The 19,850-nt window shown below is 42.7% G+C and overlaps 1 protein-coding gene across 2 annotated transcripts in view; it reads right to left on the bottom strand.

The window, feature by feature from the left end:
* Positions 1–2,565, bottom strand: part of URB1 (URB1 ribosome biogenesis factor) — a 71,255-nt gene extending 68,690 nt beyond the window's left edge. Inside the window, exons 1-2 of one of the 2 annotated variants that reach the window (XM_073362312.1) lie at positions 1,850–2,565; positions 74–213 (exon numbers count right to left, since the gene is read on the bottom strand). In XM_073362312.1, coding sequence (XP_073218413.1) covers positions 74–213; positions 1,850–1,979 — 270 coding nt within the window. In that variant the 5' untranslated portion in view covers positions 1,980–2,565. The remainder of the gene's footprint in view (positions 1–73; positions 214–1,849) is intronic. The other variant, XM_073362303.1, reaches the window with a different exon arrangement.
* Between the last annotated feature and the right edge of the window lie 17,285 nt (positions 2,566–19,850).

Genomic DNA, 19,850 nt, shown 5'->3' with positions numbered 1-19,850 from the left:
TACAATTATTAAATATTCTATTCAATGCACACTCTGCTGTCCATTACAAATGCAATGCATGTGGACAACTTACTTCACTTTCAGGCCTTCTTTCACCATCCAAAAGTCTGAAAATTTCAGCACACTCCACAGAAATTTTTATATATCCCTCTACTACATCATATAGTTCAGTAGATGATAATGTCTTAGCTGTGGAGATGAAGTTTTCTAAACCTGAAAGAAAATAAGCATTTACATCTGTAATCAAAAGCATGCTTTTCAAATGACAGATATAACCTTTATTCCAGCTTCACAAACTCTGCACACTGCATTATAATTTGCCCAGGTTCATGGGAGAAGTGTCTGATACGGAGTAAGAAAAGAAGTACTTGTGGCACCTTAGAGACTAACCAATTTATTTGAGCATAAGCTTTTGTGAGCTACAGCTCACTTCATCGGATGCATACTGTGGAAAGTGTAGAAGATCTTTTTATACACATAAAGCATGAAAAAATACCTCCCCCCACCCCACTATCCTGCTGGTAATAGCTCATCCAAAGTGATCACTCTCCTTACAATGTGTATGATAATCAAGTTGGGCCATTTTCAGCACAAATCCAGGTTTTCTCACACACACACACACACACCCCCACACACACACACAAACCCACTCTCCTGCTGGATTTGTGCTGGAAATGGCCCAACTTGATTATCATACACATTGTAAGGAGAGTGATCACTTTGGATGAGCTATTACCAGCAGGATAGTGGGGTGGGGGGAGGTATTTTTTCATGCTTTATGTGTACAAAAAGATCTTCTACACTTTCCACAGTATGCATCCAATGAAGTGAGCTGTAGCTCACAAAAGCTTATGCTCAAATAAATTGGTTAGTCTCTAAGGTGCCACAAGTACTCCTTTTCTTTTTGTGAAAACAGACTAACACGGCTGTTACTCTGAAACCTGATACGGAGTATGTGACATTCAGTGTGGGAAGAAACTTAGACCAATATCATCTACTTGTTAACGTTTTCTTTCTTCCTGTATATTCACCTGAGTGCTAGGCATATTACTGCCAATCCAAAGATACATCCACTAATACAGAATGGGCAAGTTACAAATGCACAATGCAACCAACTACACTTCACTGAATAAATCCCCACAAAGGACAGAATTTATCCAAGAATATTTCTACCCTGAACACTGAATTACTTCATATCATTTCAAGCTCATTTAAACATGCAAAAACTGCAAAATAGTTTTGGAGAGCAATAAAAGGCCCCCCCTTTTCTTTCCTTTCTCTCTCTTTTTTTTTTTTTTTTTTGCATTAATTACAGGAATACTTGTATACTATAGAAAATACATATAATGCACCCAATTACATCCAAGACTGCCTAGTGAAAAAGTAATATAGAGAGAGAAAATGCAAAATCTTTGTGAACAGTAACAGCGAGCGATCCACAGTACAAATACAACAATAATTCATGTATCACTGGGGCACCAGCACTAAACAAGCTCCTAGGTGTGGGTCTCAATCCCCCCTCCCCGCAGGGACGGCCCATCATGCATAAAAGCAACATGACTGGGAACAGTAAGGCGCTTGGAGCAGCACGGGGAGGGGAGCAGGGCAGGGTGCGCGGACACAGCAGCGATGCCCGGGAAATAACGCGGGGCAGGCGGCGAGCGCAGCAGGACCTCAGCACAGAGTGCCAAGGCAGCAGCACGGGGGGGCGATGGCCGGGGACAACTCAAAGAGCAGCCTGGGGGCGCCCCACGCTGGAGCCCAGCCAGTGCCAGTTCAAGGGCGGCGGCGGCAGGCTCCCCCGGGGGAAGCACGTGTAAGCCCAAGCCCCGCTCCCGCCCCGGCTCACCCTGGATCGCGGTCTCGGGGTCCCGCAGCAGCGATTTGAAGTGGGTGCCCGTGAATTCCCCCTCCGCGCCGCGGGCTCGCTTGGCCTCCGCCGGGCCGGGCGCGGGGCTCTTTCGCTTGGGGGCGCCCATCGCGGCCGCCTCCAGGCTGCGCACGGCGGCTACACGCGGCGGGCTGGCCCGGCCTGTGCTCTCCCGGAAGCGGCCCGCGTCCGCTTCCCTGCTCGGTCCTCTGGAAACTGCAGCCCGGCAGCGCCCGAGCCGCCCAGCGCTGGCTGAAGAAGCCCCCGGCTGTCTCCGAGCTCCAGGGGGGCCCGCGCCCCTGCCCTCCCTACACGCCCTTGGACATCCAGCCCCATGCCCCTGTTGCACGCCCAAGCCCCCTCTAGGCCACCCACCTCCCGTCCAAGCACATCTACCTAGGCCCGGGAGGAGGCAGGGAATTAGGCCCCCACTGCAGCGTTAGGCCTTCCGTGCCTAGCCCTCTGATTGGGGGTGGGGCGGAGGGATAGCTCAGTGGTTTGAGCATTGGCCTGCTAAACCCAGGGGTTCTGAGCTCAATCCTTGAGGGGGCCCTTTAGGGATCTGGGGCAAAAATTGGGGATCGGTCCTGCTTTGATCCAGGGGGTTGGACTAGATGACCTCCTCAGGTCCCTTCCGACCCTGAGATTCTGTGATTCCAGCAGGAGCCCAACGTGTGCTCGCAGTCAGAGCAGTTCTGGTATGATGTTAAAACACCAGCGGGCTGTCCCCGCCAGGGTAAGCAATTGCAGGAAGTTTAAGAAAACGTTCCTCACAAGACTCTGAGAACACAAGGGAAATTCCCCTAAAGATCCTGCTTTCTGGGTATTGGCTAATCCAACAACAGCAGCAAAAAATCAGTGGAATCCAGTGGGTGTCTGTTTGTTTCATTCTTCTTCAGTGAGACGTGCAGGGCCATCCTTGCAGGAAAGGTTATCACAAAAATGTGTGTCTGGTATTTCATCAGAGAGACATCTTGTACAGGCTGCTTTAATCTTAATCCCTAAAGGCAGGGTTGATACTGAGTACTGCCTTATTCCTCAAGGAATCCTGCTAATTTCAGTTGGACAACTCAGCAAGAGAAGGGCAGCAGAATTGGGCCCTAAATCAGGGAGATGGAACATCTCTTTCTCTTAAGTACAACCATACAAGAAGGGCGGGGGGCATATTCCATCTGTCATCCCTACTTCACTGGCATGTAAATATCTATCTGTTTTAATAACTCTCATCACTGTAGTATGTGAGCCTCTAAAGAAACCTGAAGAATGTAGGCACTTCTACTCCTGTTTTCCCCATCCCAATTTATTGTACATAGCTGCATCTTTACTAGTCTCTCTCCCTCCTGGGATTTCCCTCTTTTATACTGTTGTTTCTCTGGGACTCCTCTCCCCCAACCTTTGGTTCTCCATTTTCATTATCCCTCTTCCCTGTGGTCTCCTAAACCAGTAGCTGTTAACCTTTCCAGACTACTGTACTCCTTTAAGGAATCTGATTTGTCTTACGTACCCCAAGTTTCACTCACTTAAAAACTACTTGCTTACAAAGTCAGACATAAAAATACAAAAGTGTCACTGCCCACTGTTACTGAAAAGTTGCTTACTCTTGTTTTTACCATATAATTATATAATACATCAACTGGCATATGAATACTGTACTTCCATTTCAGTAAGTACATTTGCATATAGAGTAGTATAAACAAGTCATTGCTGTATGAAATTTTAGTTTGTACTAACTTTGCTAGTGCTTTTTGAGTAACCTGTTGTAAAACTAGGCAAATATCTAGATGAGTTGATGTACCCCCTGGAAGACCTCTGCGTACCCCCAGGGATACGCAGTACTCCTGGTTGAGAACCACTGTAAACACTCTCACTTCCCTTTCCTCCCAAATTCTCTATCCCTTTGGTCTTCTCTCTCCTGGTATTTCCCATATCCCTGGATCTCCAACCCCCTTTCCTATCTTTTGAGGATTCCCCCCACCCTGGAATTCCCCCATCTCAGAGTCGTTCTCCCACCTCCCAGTTAGGTGTCCACCACTGGTGATGCTGCTGCTGTTCCTAACATTCCCCCTACAGCTCAGTTAGATATACTGTTTACTTCCTGTCATGGACTATTGTATATAGTTACTGCTTGGTGTCAGTCAGTCACCACATTCAATCCCAGAGATCAACCATATCAGTGCTGCTTGCAGTGATCTCTTTGCATAGTATGCATATCAGTTTGTTAATGTCTGTAACACACTTTCAGATATTTCTGCGTAGAAGCCATTATAAAAATGAAAATGATTACAAATGTAAGATGTTATTCTAATAATAAGTCAGTTATGCCAGTTGTGTTCTTAGAACCTGTCTAACATGGGAAACACCATAATTAGAGTGATTTGATTTCGTTGTTTCCCAGAATTATACTGAAACCAGGGTTTTGTCTTGGTTTCATCAAGAACGGTAGTTCTCAAACTTTTGTGTTGGTGATCCCTTTCACTTAGGAAGCCTCTGAGTGTGACCCCCCTTATAAATTAAAAACACTTTTTAATATATTTAACGACATTATAAATGTTGGATGTAAAGTGGGGTTTGGGGTGGAGGCTGACAGCTCACGACCCCCCCCCATGTAATAAACTCATGACCCCCAAGGGGTCCCAACCCCCAGTTTGAGAACCCCTGATCAAGAACATGGGACTACAGGTTATGCCAGCATGAATCAGAGCAGTCTGAAGGAATGTGAGTCTGGAATAATAATTTTGCAAGATAAATGTAGAATACTTACATTTCTCTTCTTTACAGGATAATTAAGTTAAACAACATTAGCAGCACAAATTAGATTCTTCCAAACAATGATTTCCCCCCAGGGTTATACACTATACAAGAGTATATGGTAGCATGCTGCCCTTGGCAAAAAAAAAAAAGACTTCTGACTATTAAGTAAGGGCTTCACTTTTGTCTGCAGATAACTTTTGTTCAGGCTCTGTTCATACAACCTGTTTATATACACACTGCATCCATGCATACACCAACTGTTACTTTAAGGCAGAGGTTCTCAACGAGCTCCATTCAGGTGGTCCATGGATAGTTCCCTCTAAAATATGCACCTGGGAGGCCACACACGAGAGACTGAAGAGCCACCCACTTAATTAGTGGAGCTGTGCAGGCGTGGCTCCACTAATTAGGTGCCTGGACACTGGAGAAGACATACATGTTAGGTGAGGTGGTGGCCTTGAGGGGAATAGAGGGTAGGTGGGAGGGGGCAGGGGGATGAGAAGAAATTTTAGACGTTCAGGGCTGCACTGGCCAGAGAAAGAGGCAGCTTTCCCCAGCTCTAGGGCTGCGGCTGTCAGGGAGAGATGGCTCTCCTTCCCAGTCCCAGCTCAGGGGCTGCTGTGGCAGGGGAGAGAGGGCACATCCATCGCATTAGAAAGGTAAGACTACTGATATTAAAATATGAGTTGTGTGCTTTTTTTTTTTTGTAGAACAAAAAAATGTTAATTATTATTAAGTTTTTTTTATATAGCGCTTTTATCCAAAGCACTTTACAATAGTTAGCTAATGGTACAAACAACATTTGGAAAGATCATTGAGGGGTCCGCTGAGACCCTCAGCAAATTTCAAGTGGTCTGTGGGGGAAAAAAAGTTTGAGAACCACTGCTTTAAGGAATATAAAAGCTACTGAGCAACCTATTAAAATGGATGATCTATTTCTATTCCAATACACCTTCTCTTTCCCCTTACGCTCTACTTTTTTCGAGGGGATGGAGGGGTGCAAGGGCAGCACCTGAAATTTCCAGTGCTGGGTTATCACCCAAAGATTATTTTTGAGCTGCTAGGGTTGGGAGCTTGGGAGCTCTGCAGGGGAGAGAACAAAAATGCCAGTGAGTCATCAGCATATGTCCAGGATCAAGAAACATACAAGATCTGATGGCAAAAAAATGTACTATTGTCTGTTTATGAAGAAATACAGGTGAGGATACTCCCTTAAAACACTGTTACAATTCCAGGACGTCTTCTAGATTCAGATACCGCTTCTGATCATGTTGACTAATATCGTCTCATTGTTTCCTTGTACTCCCCTATCAGTCTGTATCACTCTGTTATCTATGGTCTTATACTGAGACTGTAAACTCTTTGGGACAGGGATCACTTTTTTGTTCTATATTTGTCCAGCACCAAACACTATCGGGTGCTGGCCTATGACTGGGGCTCCTGGACACTACGGTAATAATAATAATAATTGGAATGTTAATTTTTTAAAATAATCCACATCCAGTCAGAAAACAAAGAAACATTTTTACAGCATGTGTCCTAGGCATTTTATAAAAGCAGAGACTGGAAGAACTACACAGTTCCCAGAATATAACACTGCAAGGCCATAAGTGCTCATTGCTTAAAAATAGCCACCATATCACATTAAAAACTTGGGCTATTGCACCCAACTTTAGAAACCTGTGCTAAAACATATGATTTTATAATCCTGGAAAGTCTGTGAAGGACTATTTGGTTCATTCATACTGTGAATCAATTAGGAATATACCCCTTTCAACATTCCTTCTTCTACAGTTAATCTAAAAAATGGGTTATGTGTGCTTGGTAGAAATGCTCTGATAAACTTTATTATTGAAGTATTCTATTAAGAATTTTAACACGTGTAAAGATCACATGGCTATATACACATTGTCATATACACAATACATGCCCTTATAGTTCCCTCCACAGTACATCAGCAGGACTAAAATACAATTAAAAGCAATGGATTACTCCAAGAAATACATCTAGGAGGGCCTTTTGCCATTTTGGCACAAATTTTAATCTCTTTAATGGCAAACCTGTTTCTTTGAAATTTATTAAGGTTGAAAAGGTTAAATTATCATGCCTGCATGGTGTTCCGAACACAAAATTACTTCAAAGGGAGGCTTTGTAAATTCCTACTATGGCCACAATACATTAGAATGTAGAAATATAGACCATGGACTTATCTATAAATAGGAGTCAACTCACTCTTTGCTTCTCTACTCTGTTTCCCCTCCCCATGCTGACTCGGTTATCCATATATATTTGCTTCAGGAATACCTCAAGCAAAATGACAGTATTTTTATTCCTCTGTTCCAGATAGATCCCAACCTTGCTCCAACTGAGGTTGATTGAAGTCCCATTGTCTTCAGTGGGTACAGGACTGCAACGGAGATCCTCAATGGGTGTAAATTGCCATAACTCCATTGGCTTCAATAAAACAACATTTTACACAAGTAGAGACTGTTTGTTTGATGTGCCAAGTTACACATGACTGTTTGACGTGCCAAGATTTTGACTAAAATAATTGTAACCTTCTTCCAGTGTTCTGGCTTTTGAGTGATGATTAAGAGCCAGATCTTGTAGTGCTGAGGTAGTCAAAACACCTGTTTAAGGCCCCAACCCTGCAAATACTTAGGCTTGTGGTTAACTCCAGTCATGTCAGTAAATCTCACTCACTTCTAGTGCTTAAAGTTAAGCATATTTTTGTTTGAAGGTTCTGTGGCTTAGTCAGTAGGAGTTATGACTGTCCAAGGACTGCAGGAGTAGGCCCAAAGGGTTTATTATAGATACTGGGATGCAGTGTAGGGGGAAAAAATTATCCCTTCATTGAAACAATAAAAAAAAAAATAAGAAAAAGCTTCCTATTTCTTCAGTCTTAAAGAAGGTGGAAATTGTGAGAGTTTGGTGCATGGGATAAGTGACATAATACCTGCTAGATTATAACTATGTGGCTTTGGTCTTTTTTTTATAAGACATTTGTTCTTAGGTAATTTTTAATTTTCTAGTTCTAGGCATTTATTATTTTTGATCATACCACTTGTAGGGATATATTTCTATTTCTCTTACATTGACACTCCCTCTCAGTTGCTCTCACTTCTTCTGCTGAGAGAGCTATTGCTTTTGCTCTCCCATTTTACAGAAAGATCTGGTTCAATATACTGTCGATATAAAACATAGGGAGCTAAACCAAGGGTGAGATATATAGAAGACATGATGTTGCATTATGATTGTGGCGAATACAAAAATTAAGTTACATTTCTGTCCAAAATGGGGGGATTTATATTTAAAAGTAACTAATAAAAACCAAAAGCACTAATATTTTTTTATTTCTGTGCCAGTCGTGTCATCCTTAGATAATCCCATAAAAATAAATATTTGGTCACGAAGAGAGCAATGTCAACAGCTACTTAAGTGAAATTTAATTTTAGGATGGAGATATGGGTTAATTTCCATAGAGGACAGCCTGGTAACATTTTGAAAAATGGTTGGTGGGGCAAAATAAGAAGGAACAAGGTGGAATAAGAAAAGGAGAAAAGAAAAGAGGAGGAAAAAGGAAAGGTTTGGGATGCGAAAAGAAGGGGAAATATGTAGGGTAATAAATTAAAATGTTAGGTCTATGTACTTTAAAAAAAAAAAAAGGAACTTTGCAAAACAAGGCTAAAGTGGCATCCTGTGGCTTATGCTTACCTTCATTCTCCATTCAAACTCTACTGTCATAATGTTACCAAAAAACCCCGAGTTGCAGCTCTGGAGCTCTTGCGGTCCTCCCTTTCTGTTTGTTTTTTATAAAATATTTAGCAGTTTTATTCAGGATTTGAAGCAGCAGAGCAAATATTTACTCAAAGGTATATTGTTCAGTTCTTCAGTAAAACAGCTGGTGCTAATACTCTCTTTTGGGTGGCAACAACCTTAATGCCACCTTAAAGTTTTGTTGTAAGTAAATTGAAAGTATATTTTCAAAAAAATATTTTAACTCAAAAAAGCTTTAGTGGTGTACAATGTGGAAAATAGATAATATTCTTTTAAGGTGTTTTGGATGAGATGAGAGACACTTTCAACTTTAAGTTAACAATTGTCTTAGGATGGCTCAAACCCCACCTCATTACAGTATCTCTGAGAAAAGCTCATGTTACGTCACAACTATAAGCCCCCATCACCTTGCCACTAGATCAGTGCACAATTCTACAAAATTTCTGCTACTAAATGTGCCATTTTATAAAATATATTATTCAAAATAGTTTTTAATTAGCTACTTTCCCCTGAGTGCCTGAGCAGCTGCTGCAGTCATTGAGAACGGGGGCAAGGCAGATGCTGTTAACTGTAAGAGTTGTTTTCAACCCAGACCTCCTTTTCCTTTGCTGCTCTCTTGTTCCTCTGTCACTGGTTTTCTCCACTCACACCTACACTATCCTCTTTTTCCACCACTCCCATCTGTACTTTGGGGTAAGCTCTCCAGCTCCTGTAGCATACTGGGTGAAATTCACCCCCATGAAGAGGCCCTACACAGGCATCGGATAAGCCCTATGTTAAAGCTGACTTTTTTAAAGTGCCCACCAATTCTGGATGCCCACATCAGTCACCTAGGTGCAGATTTTCAGAGGTACTGAGCACCTTCATTTCCAAGAAGAGCTGTAGGTGCTCAGCACTTCTGAGCATCATGCCTGAGATGATTTTAGCCCTGCCCTGCACCCAGTTAGAAGTCATTTCTGAAAACATTGGCTTTGACACAGAGCTTAAGAAGTGCATAGGTCTTGTGTGGGCCCAGGAACTGGGGTAAATTTCACCCTTTGGGAGTGCCAGCCTGTGATTACATTCTTAATGGGTCTCCACTGCTGAGCCAATGCAGCCAAGCTGGGTTTTCTGTTATTGACAAGGATTAGCAGCTGCAGCAATGTAGGTAAACCACCACTTGTTTTAATCTTAAATATAATATAATCAGTCTTTTAGCTGTTTCAAATGGAGCAGCGCTTTTCTAAATAGCTAAAGAACTGCATTTTAAAATATGACTTATGGGGGTTTATCTTCCTCACTGTCACACTTGAACCATATCAATATCAAAGCAACCAACCTCGCTGTAGTGTCAGCAGCAGTGGACATGCTAGGATTTCAAGCCAGGACTCAGAATGGTTTGGGAATTGGGCTGCTTGCCCAGAAAACAAAAACTGAGGGGAAGATCAGGACAGCAGAGGAAGATGACAGGGGACCAGCAAACGAAGTGAGCAAACCTGGAAGAGCAGGGAGCAGTATAAGATGAAGCAATTGGAATCACTTGTAATTAATAGAATAAGCCCCTCTGCCCACTGGCATCTTCCGCACAGTAGTTGAGTTACAAAGGAAAAGGAGAAAGGGTAGCTTACACAAATACCAAAATCTAACCCACTTTATTTTAATAGAATAATATTAAATTACCATGAAGCCTTAGCCACTTTGACTTTGTAAACTGATTATCTCCTCAAAATTCATCATTGAACCCTTGCAGTCCAGAGGAAAAGAGCATCAGTGCACATACAAGCAATGACACAATGAGCACCAACGAGTAGGCAGATTTTCAAATGTGCTGGGTCCCAGCAGCTCCTACTGATGTCCTTCCGAGCCGGTCTGCAAGGCACATACTTTCCCTGCATTCTGATCCCTCCTGAACGCACACTGCTACGGAGGCACAAAAGATGCTTTGACTAATAATAGCTAGAATGAGGAGCAATTGGGGATGATCTACACCATCAATGCTCTGAATTATTGAGATATGGACAATCAAAATTTTGACCTCTCTATATCTATGTTTTACCCCTTTCTTTCTTCCTTTTTGTTTTGTTCTTTTAGATTGTAAGCTCTTTGGGACAGTGGTTGTGCCTTTCTTTCTGTTTGTATAGTGCCGTGCATGCTGTGGGTGCTATCAGAAAAAAAAATCCGATTACAGGAGAGGTGCCAGTGATGGTGGCAGTGTGATGGGAGGGTGGGGAAGTTCCCTACAATGAGGGAGTAAAGATGGGATTTAGAGGGAACCAAAGAGAAGGGGATTGGTTTAACTAACTGATATGAACGCACACCCTGTTCTGTCTTACTGCTTTCTTACAGAGTGGGCATGGTCATTAGAAAGTTATGATTAGCTGGGCAAGAAGCCGACAGTGCAGGGAACTGCTTTAACCACAAAGCACAGAACTTTTTAGATCGGTGGTTTTCAGTCTTTTTTTTTTTTCTTTTCACTTGTGGGCGCCTAAAATTTTTTGAATAAAGGTGCAGACCCCTTTGATATCTTAGACATAGTTTGCAGACGCCCATGAGTCTGTGGATCACAGGTTGAAAACCACTGTGTTAGATAACTTTGTCTTCTCTGTCACATCGGAGATCATTTCTTCTGTGAAGGAGTTGTGGCGGGGGGATGATAAGATGTTTCCCCTGCTTTTAAAAAAACCCCTGGGTCAAGATTCACTGAAGTCAATAAGAATTTTTCTTGACTAGAGCATGCAGGATTTGGCCTGTTGTTTTCAAAGTCAAACTATTGCAGACTTGAAGACCTTGTTAGATCCTACAGTCTTTAGTACTATATGAAAAGTAGAACTTGCAGCATTCAGAAAACAGCCACAGCTGAAATATACAAAAGAGAGGTTTCAGAGGAACAGCCGTGTTAGTCTGTATTCGCAAAAAGAAAAGGAGTACTTGTGGCACCTTAGAGACTAACCAATTTATTTGAGCATGAGCTTTCGTGAGCTACAGCTCACTTCATCAGATGTTTACCGTGGAAACTGCAGCAGACTTTATATACACACAGAAATCATGAAACAATACCTCCTCCCACCCCACTGTCCTGCTGGTAATAGCTTATCTAAAGTGATCAACAGGTGGGCCATTTCCAGCACAAATCCAGGTTTTCTCACCCTCCACCCCCCCACACAAATTCACTCTCCTGCTGGTGCTAGCCCATCCAAAGTGACAACTCTTTACATAATCAAGTCGGGCTATTTCCTGCATAGATCAAGGTTTTCTCACATCCCCCCCACCCCCATACACACACAAACTCACTCTCCTGCTGGTAATAGCTCATCTAAACTGACCATTCTCCAGGTTTAAATCCAAGTTAAACCAGAACATCTGGGGGGGGGGGTAGGAAAAAACAAGAGGAAACAGGCTACCTTGCATAATGACTTAGCCACTCCCAGTCTCTATTTAAGCCTAAATTAATAGTATCCAATTTGCAAATGAATTCCAATTCAGCAGTTTCTCGCTGGAGTCTGGATTTGAAGTTTTTTTGTTTTAAGATAGCGACCTTCATGTCTGTGATTGCGTGACCAGAGAGATTGAAGTGTTCTCCGACTGGTTTATGAATGTTATAATTCTTGACATCTGATTTGTGTCCATTTATTCTTTTACGTAGAGACTGTCCAGTTTGACCAATGTACATGGCAGAGGGGCATTGCTGGCACATGATGGCATAGATCACATTGGTGGATGTGCAGGTGAACGAGCCTCTGATAGTGTGGCTGATGTTATTAGGCCCTGTGATGGTGTCCCCTGAATAGATATGTGGGCACAATTGGCAACGGGCTTTGTTGCAAGGATAAGTTCCTGGGTTAGTGGTTCTGTTGTGTGGTATGTGGTTGTTGGTGAGTATTTGCTTCAGGTTGCGGGGCTGTCTGTAGGCAAGGACTGGCCTGTCTCCCAAGACTTGTGAGAGTGTTGGGTCATCCTTTAGGATAGGTTGTAGATCCTTAATAATGCGTTGGAGGGGTTTTAGTTGGGGGCTGAAGGTGACGGCTAGTGGCGTTCTGTTATTTTCTTTGTTAGGCCTGTCCTGTAGTAGGTAACTTCTGGGAACTCTTCTGGCTCTATCAATCTGTTTCTTTACTTCTGCAGGTGGGTATTGTAGTTGTAAGAAAGCTTGACAGAGATCTTGTAGGTGTTTGTCTCTGTCTGAGGGGTTGGAGCAAATGCGGTTGTATCGCAGAGCTTGGCTGTAGACGATGGATCGTGTGGTGTGGTCAGGGTGAAAGCTGGAGGCATGCAGGTAGGAATAGCGGTCAGTAGGTTTCCGGTATAGGGTGGTGTTTATGTGGCCATTGTTTATTAGCACTGTAGTGTCCAGGAAGTGGATCTCTTGTGTGGACTGGACCAGGCTGAGGTTGGTGGTGGGATGGAAATTGTTGAAATCATGGTGGAATTCCTCAAGGGCTTCTTTTCCATGGGTCCAGATGATGAAGATGTCATCAATATAGCGCAAGTAGAGTAGGGGCTTTAGGGGACGAGAGCTGAGGAAGCGTTGTTCTAAATCAGCCATAAAAATGTTGGCATACTGTGGGGCCATGCGGGTACCCATAGCAGTGCCGCTGATCTGAAGGTATACATTGTCCCCAAATGTGAAATAGTTATGGGTAAGGACAAAGTCACAAAGTTCAGCCACCAGGTTAGCCGTGACATTATCGGGGATAGTGTTCTTGACAGCTTGTAGTCCATCTTTGTGTGGAATGTTGGTGTAGAGGGCTTCTACATCCATAGTAGCCAGGATGGTGTTATCAGGAAGATCACCGATGGATTGAAGTTTCCTCAGGAAGTCAGTGGTGTCTCGAAGGTAGCTGGGAGTGCTGGTAGCGTAGGGCCTGAGGAGGGAGTCTACATAGCCAGACAATCCTGCTGTCAGGGTGCCAATGCCTGAGATGATGGGGCGCCCAGGATTTCCAGGTTTATGGATCTTGGGTAGTAGATAGAATATCCCAGGTCGGGGTTCCAGGGGTGTGTCTGTGCGGATTTGATCTTGTGCTTTTTCAGGAAGTTTCTTGAGCAAATGCTGTAGTTGCTTTTGGTAACTCTCAGTGGGATAATAGGGTAATGGCTTGTAGAAACTCGTGTTGGAGAGCTGCCGAGCAGCCTCTTGTTCATATTCCGACCTATTCATGATGACAACAGCACCTCCTTTGTCAGCCTTTTTGATTATGATGTCAGAGTTGTTTCTGAGGCTGTGGATGGCATTGCGTTCCGCATGGCTGAGGTTATGGGGCAAGTGATGCTGCTTTTCCACAATTTCAGCCCGTGCACGTCGGCGGAAGCACTCTATGTAGAAGTCCAGTCTGCTGTTTCGACCTTCAGGAGGAGTCCATCTAGAATCCCTCTTTCTGTAGTGTTGGCAGGGAGACCTCTGTGGATTAGTATGTTGTTCAGAGGTATTTTGGAAATATTCCTTGAGACGGAGACGTCGAAAATAGGATTCTAGGTCACCACAGAACTGTATCATGTTCGTGGGGGTGGAGGGGCAGAAGGAGAGGCCCCGAGATAGAACAGCTGCTTCTGCTGGGCTGAGAGTATAGTTGGATAGGTTAACAATATTGCTAGGTGGGGTGAGGGAACCATTGCTGTGGCCCCTTGTAGCATGTAGTAGTTTAGAAAGTTTAGTGTCTTTTTTCTTTTGTAGAGAAGCAAAGTGTGCGTTGTAAATGGCTTGTCTAGTTTTAGTAAAATCCAGCCACGAGGAAGTTTGTGTGGAAGGTTGGTTCTTTATGAGAGTATCCATTTTTGAGAGCTCATTCTTAATCTTTCCCTGTTTGCTGTAGAGGATCTTGATCAGGTGATTCCGCAGTTTCTTTGAGAGCGTGAGGCACAAGCTGTCAGCATAGCCTGTGTGGTATGTAGATTGTAATGGATTTTTGACCTTCAGTCCTTTTGGTATGATGTCCATCTGTTTGCATTTGGAAAGGAAGATGATGTCTGTCTGTATCTGTACAAGTTTCTTCATGCAGTTGATAGATTTCCACTCCATACGGCTAAATGCAGTGCCTTGCATAATGACAGGTTTCAGAGGAACAGCCGTGTTAGTCTGTATTCGCAAAAAGAAAAGGAGTACTTGTGGCACCTTAGAGACTAACCAATTTATTTGAGCATGAGCTTTCGTGAGCTACAGCTCACTTCATCAGATGTTTACCGTGGAAACTGCAGCAGACTTTATATACACACAGAAATCATGAAACAATACCTCCTCCCACCCCACTGTCCTGCTGGTAATAGCTTATCTAAAGTGATCAACAGGTGGGCCATTTCCAGCACAAATCCAGGTTTTCTCACCCTCCACCCCCCCACACAAATTCACTCTCCTGCTGGTGCTAGCCCATCCAAAGTGACAACTCTTTACATAATCAAGTCGGGCTATTTCCTGCATAGATCAAGGTTTTCTCACATCCCCCCCACCCCCATACACACACAAACTCACTCTCCTGCTGGTAATAGCTCATCTAAACTGACCATTCTCCAGGTTTAAATCCAAGTTAAACCAGAACATCTGGGGGGGGGGGTAGGAAAAAACAAGAGGAAACAGGCTACCTTGCATAATGACTTAGCCACTCCCAGTCTCTATTTAAGCCTAAATTAATAGTATCCAATTTGCAAATGAATTCCAATTCAGCAGTTTCTCGCTGGAGTCTGGATTTGAAGTTTTTTTGTTTTAAGATAGCGACCTTCATGTCTGTGATTGCGTGACCAGAGAGATTGAAGTGTTCTCCGACTGGTTTATGAATGTTATAATTCTTGACATCTGATTTGTGTCCATTTATTCTTTTACGTAGAGACTGTCCAGTTTGACCAATGTACATGGCAGAGGGGCATTGCTGGCACATGATGGCATAGATCACATTGGTGGATGTGCAGGTGAACGAGCCTCTGATAGTGTGGCTGATGTTATTAGGCCCTGTGATGGTGTCCCCTGAATAGATATGTGGGCACAATTGGCAACGGGCTTTGTTGCAAGGATAAGTTCCTGGGTTAGTGGTTCTGTTGTGTGGTATGTGGTTGTTGGTGAGTATTTGCTTCAGGTTGCGGGGCTGTCTGTAGGCAAGGACTGGCCTGTCTCCCAAGACTTGTGAGAGTGTGCCAGCAATCATCATGTGCCAGCAATGCCCCTCTGCCATGTACATTGGTCAAACTGGACAGTCTCTACGTAAAAGAATAAATGGACACAAATCAGATGTCAAGAATTATAACATTCATAAACCAGTCGGAGAACACTTCAATCTCTCTGGTCACGCAATCACAGACATGAAGGTCGCTATCTTAAAACAAAAAAACTTCAAATCCAGACTCCAGCGAGAAACTGCTGAATTGGAATTCATTTGCAAATTGGATACTATTAATTTAGGCTTAAATAGAGACTGGGAGTGGCTAAGTCATTATGCAAGGTAGCCTGTTTCCTCTTGTTTTTTCCTACCCCCCCCCCCCCAGATGTTCTGGTTTAACTTGGATTTAAACCTGGAGAATGGTCAGTTTAGATGAGCTATTACCAGCAGGAGAGTGAGTTTGTGTGTGTATGGGGGTGGGGGGGATGTGAGAAAACCTTGATCTATGCAGGAAATAGCCCGACTTGATTATGTAAAGAGTTGTCACTTTGGATGGGCTAGCACCAGCAGGAGAGTGAATTTGTGTGGGGGGGTGGAGGGTGAGAAAACCTGGATTTGTGCTGGAAATGGCCCACCTGTTGATCACTTTAGATAAGCTATTACCAGCAGGACAGTGGGGTGGGAGGAGGTATTGTTTCATGATTTCTGTGTGTATATAAAGTCTGCTGCAGTTTCCACGGTAAACATCTGATGAAGTGAGCTGTAGCTCACGAAAGCTCATGCTCAAATAAATTGGTTAGTCTCTAAGGTGCCACAAGTACTCCTTTTCTTTATACAAAAGAGAGTTCTCTGTTACTGGTTACCTTTTTTATTCTTGTTTCCATAGAAATGGAGGATGAATCAGTAAATATGGGACACGTTATTTTAAATAACCACCATATAGTAATTATTTTAAAGCACTTACTTTATTTTAACTGGTCTGACATTCATTGCCATAGAAACCCAACGGACTATGGCAGTCCAGTTGTTAGAACTCTCTTGTAGATTTCATCTGTGTCAGAGTGCAAGAAAACAAAGTGTTTAAAAATGTCCTAAGTGGTGGGGAAAATCTTTTAATTTTTCATGCTCAGAATTTTCTAAAATAACAGAATTTTACTAAGCATTTCAAAAACCTCACTTTTGCAGCTGAGAATGAGCATGAAAAGATTCAGCTCTAAGACAATTGTTTTGAGGGGAAGAGTTGTATGTGCCTGAAAATAGGGATTTTAGAACTAAAATATCTCCAGTGCAGTAACTGTAGTGTCATGGCGCTATAAATCTGCCTGGTTGTGAACTTTTTACTAATAGTCTAATATTTACTAACCGATTCAAGATTCTTCTATTATTCCACACTGCTGGCTTATTTTCTAACTGACAACACTAATTTTATTTGAGTTTCCATACAGTAAACTGTGATATGAGTTTCAAATTGGCAGACTGGCAGAGGTTCAGAGAAAATGAATAAAGCGTAGACATGGTTTGGTATGTTTCTTGCCTTGCTATTCTGAGACTTCCAATGGTAACTTCATACAAACAGCAAGTTTTCCACATTTCTGACATTATGAAATTATTTCTGTTCTCCCCAGAGCAAAAGAGAGTAAACTGATTTGAGCAGTCAGAGTACCCAGCTCAGAAGATGCTAACTTCTGTCCTCAGGAATAAATGGACTCAAGTGTGGCTGCTCCTAAGGAATCACTTAGGAGAGCAAAAGATGATGTCATTCCACTTGTATGGGTCTGAATTACAGCATCATGGGGTTGGGAAGTGTGTAAACAAACACATAAGCTGTGTTCTCCCTCTGACTAGTGGATGTTGTCAGCTGGCAAAAACTGCTTTCATAGGCAAAGCATTTACCAGAAGTGAAAGGAGAAAATACATTCTGTAAATGTTACTTTCTAACTATCTATGTTAGGGTTTTATATTGTCACCAATCAATGTAGGATCTGAACTCCTTCAAATAAAATCAATAGCAATAATGAAGTCCCACTAAAAAGGTTAGAGAGAAACTCTAACAAACTATGGCCCTGATTCAGGAAAGACACTTAAATACATGCTTAACTTTTTAAGCATGTGCTTAAGTCCCATTGACTTCAAGTCCTAAAATGCTTTCTAGAATAGGGATGCTTTCCTGACCTGGGGCTGATATATGTATATGTCTGTCTATCCAGAGAGATAGATAGGCAGATAGATTTCCCCCAAACACATCTGGTGGTGATATGCATATGATAACTTGCACAGCCATAACATAGATCTGAAGTTATACATCTTTGACTACCTCACCTTGCCCTCTGCCCACTCATCCATCTTCTCTGAGATTACTTGCAATATTCGAAACCTCTTAGCAGTTCAAACAGCTGCCATATTTAAAAAGCAACTTTTCAGAGAAGTGTTTCCTTCTCCCCTCATACATGAGGATCTTCTCCCCAAAATTTTGTCTGCCTGAGGGCTAGTGTGCACCAGATTCAATCCTGAACCACTGATGGATTTAAGGTCCTTTTTCTCATAACTTTATAGGCAGGGCTTACATTCTCAAAGTATTTCCTGGAGCCCCCCATGGTTCCCCCCCAACATGATATAAAAACTCAAGGTGGGTTGAAAATATTTACTCAAGCTCTGCTCCAGGCACCGCCAGCTGAATTTAAGCCCTGCTTATAGGGCTAGAATGTGAGTTTTATCTCAAAGGAAAGGGAAGATTCACAGTTTCCCAATGGGACATACAGCCCAGGAAGGTCCCTACATTTTAAACCATAAAAATGTAAATTGTTAAATATAGAAAAGCTATTTTAGGTTATTTTAGACATTTTAATGTCTCCCTCTGAGTCTAGTACATTGGACTCATGCTTGCTGAAGCACCTGGCTTAACAGGTGGAGGGATAAAAAAAATGGTACTTAAAACATCAATGTCCACCCATGCCTCGCCTATCTTATCACTCCCTTCATTGCTAACAGCAGCAGAGCTGAACCAGTGCTATCCACGGTGCAAAATTGTAGGAAAAAATCCCAGTGTAGACAAGGTTGTTGAGTCAGTCAGTCAACTGAAAGAAAGGTAGGGAGTCAGGCAAATTCCAAAACGCACTGGTTCAGTTACAGGTAGTTGCTTCAGAACCAACCAACCACCATTAACGCTTTTCATACAAGGCTAGCACGAACATATTTTTATCTTTTTTAATCTGAATTCAGTAAAAATTAGTGGAGTGCTCCCAACCACAGGCAGGTTACTGCAAAATTTAATTTGCTTTTATCTGCCCAAGACCAGGAAAGCATGAATATTATGTATGTGGTAATCAGCTGGTGTACTCTATATGTGTGTGCGAGAAAGAAAGAAAGAAAGAAAAATTTCTGTTAGAGATGGGCCTGAAATTAGGATATGTATTCAGAGCCAAATACAAACTCTTACAAAGTTCAAACTGATCAGATCTGATGTTCCAGTCTGGCCCACTTCAGAGATATGCCAGAGCTGAGAAATTCAATCTGGATCTGGTCTAAACCCCTGCAAAGATTGAGGTGTGGGATTGGAATATGATCTGCAGCGCTAGTTTGGTCCCATCTCCTATTACATACTCACCAATGTCATCTAATAAATAAGTTGCAGAAAGTGACTGTGCATACTAAGCTACAAACTGTTAAATGCTCATGCTTTCCCACTTTCACATTTATCTCTGAACACAGCCCCAGTGTAGGGAATTGATTGCAGATCCATCCTTATATTTCCAATATTGCTTCTATCCCCCTTCATGGTGACAAGCCTTAAAGGGACTGGAGAACTAGTGCCCTCGCTTAATTATTACTTAATTAGTTCCATTAATGTCAAAAGGAGATGGGCACAGGCTAAGCCATTTTCAGCAATTCCCAACTGATGGGCTTAAAAGAACTGGAAAGAACATCTGAAGGCAGTATAGAACTGTAAGGGCAGTTTTTGGATCCCTTACTTTCCACTAGTTTTTTTTATTCCTGCAAAAGAGACTGCAGTCCCCCTAATATGTCCCCAACGCACATTTAAAACTTTAATGGGACAAAAAGCGGGGGGGGGGCTCTATCTGCGAAACTGGACGTTAAATGAAGCAATAAAATATTTGCTAAGAGAAGGATCTCTAAATTAGGAGAGAAATCAGGGAAACAAGATTGTTTTGATACATGTGTTGGTATTGTTTCTTTAAACAGATACACTTCAGCTGACATCCTCCCATCCTGAGTTTTGAGCCTGGGAGGAAATCTGTAGATTGGTTGGGTTTTCCTCAGAGACCCATAAAACAGGCTGAAAAGCCGTGATCTGCTGGGTTAGACCAACGGACTTGGCGGCTTCTGCTTTGTTAATGACCGTGTCAAAAAGTCTGAAGGAGAGAAGGAAGAAA

This window comes from Lepidochelys kempii, chromosome 1 (genome assembly GCF_965140285.1).
Source record: "Lepidochelys kempii isolate rLepKem1 chromosome 1, rLepKem1.hap1, whole genome shotgun sequence".
NCBI lineage: Eukaryota > Metazoa > Chordata > Testudines > Cheloniidae > Lepidochelys > Lepidochelys kempii.
This window is presented reverse-complemented; position numbering and strand designations above follow the sequence as displayed.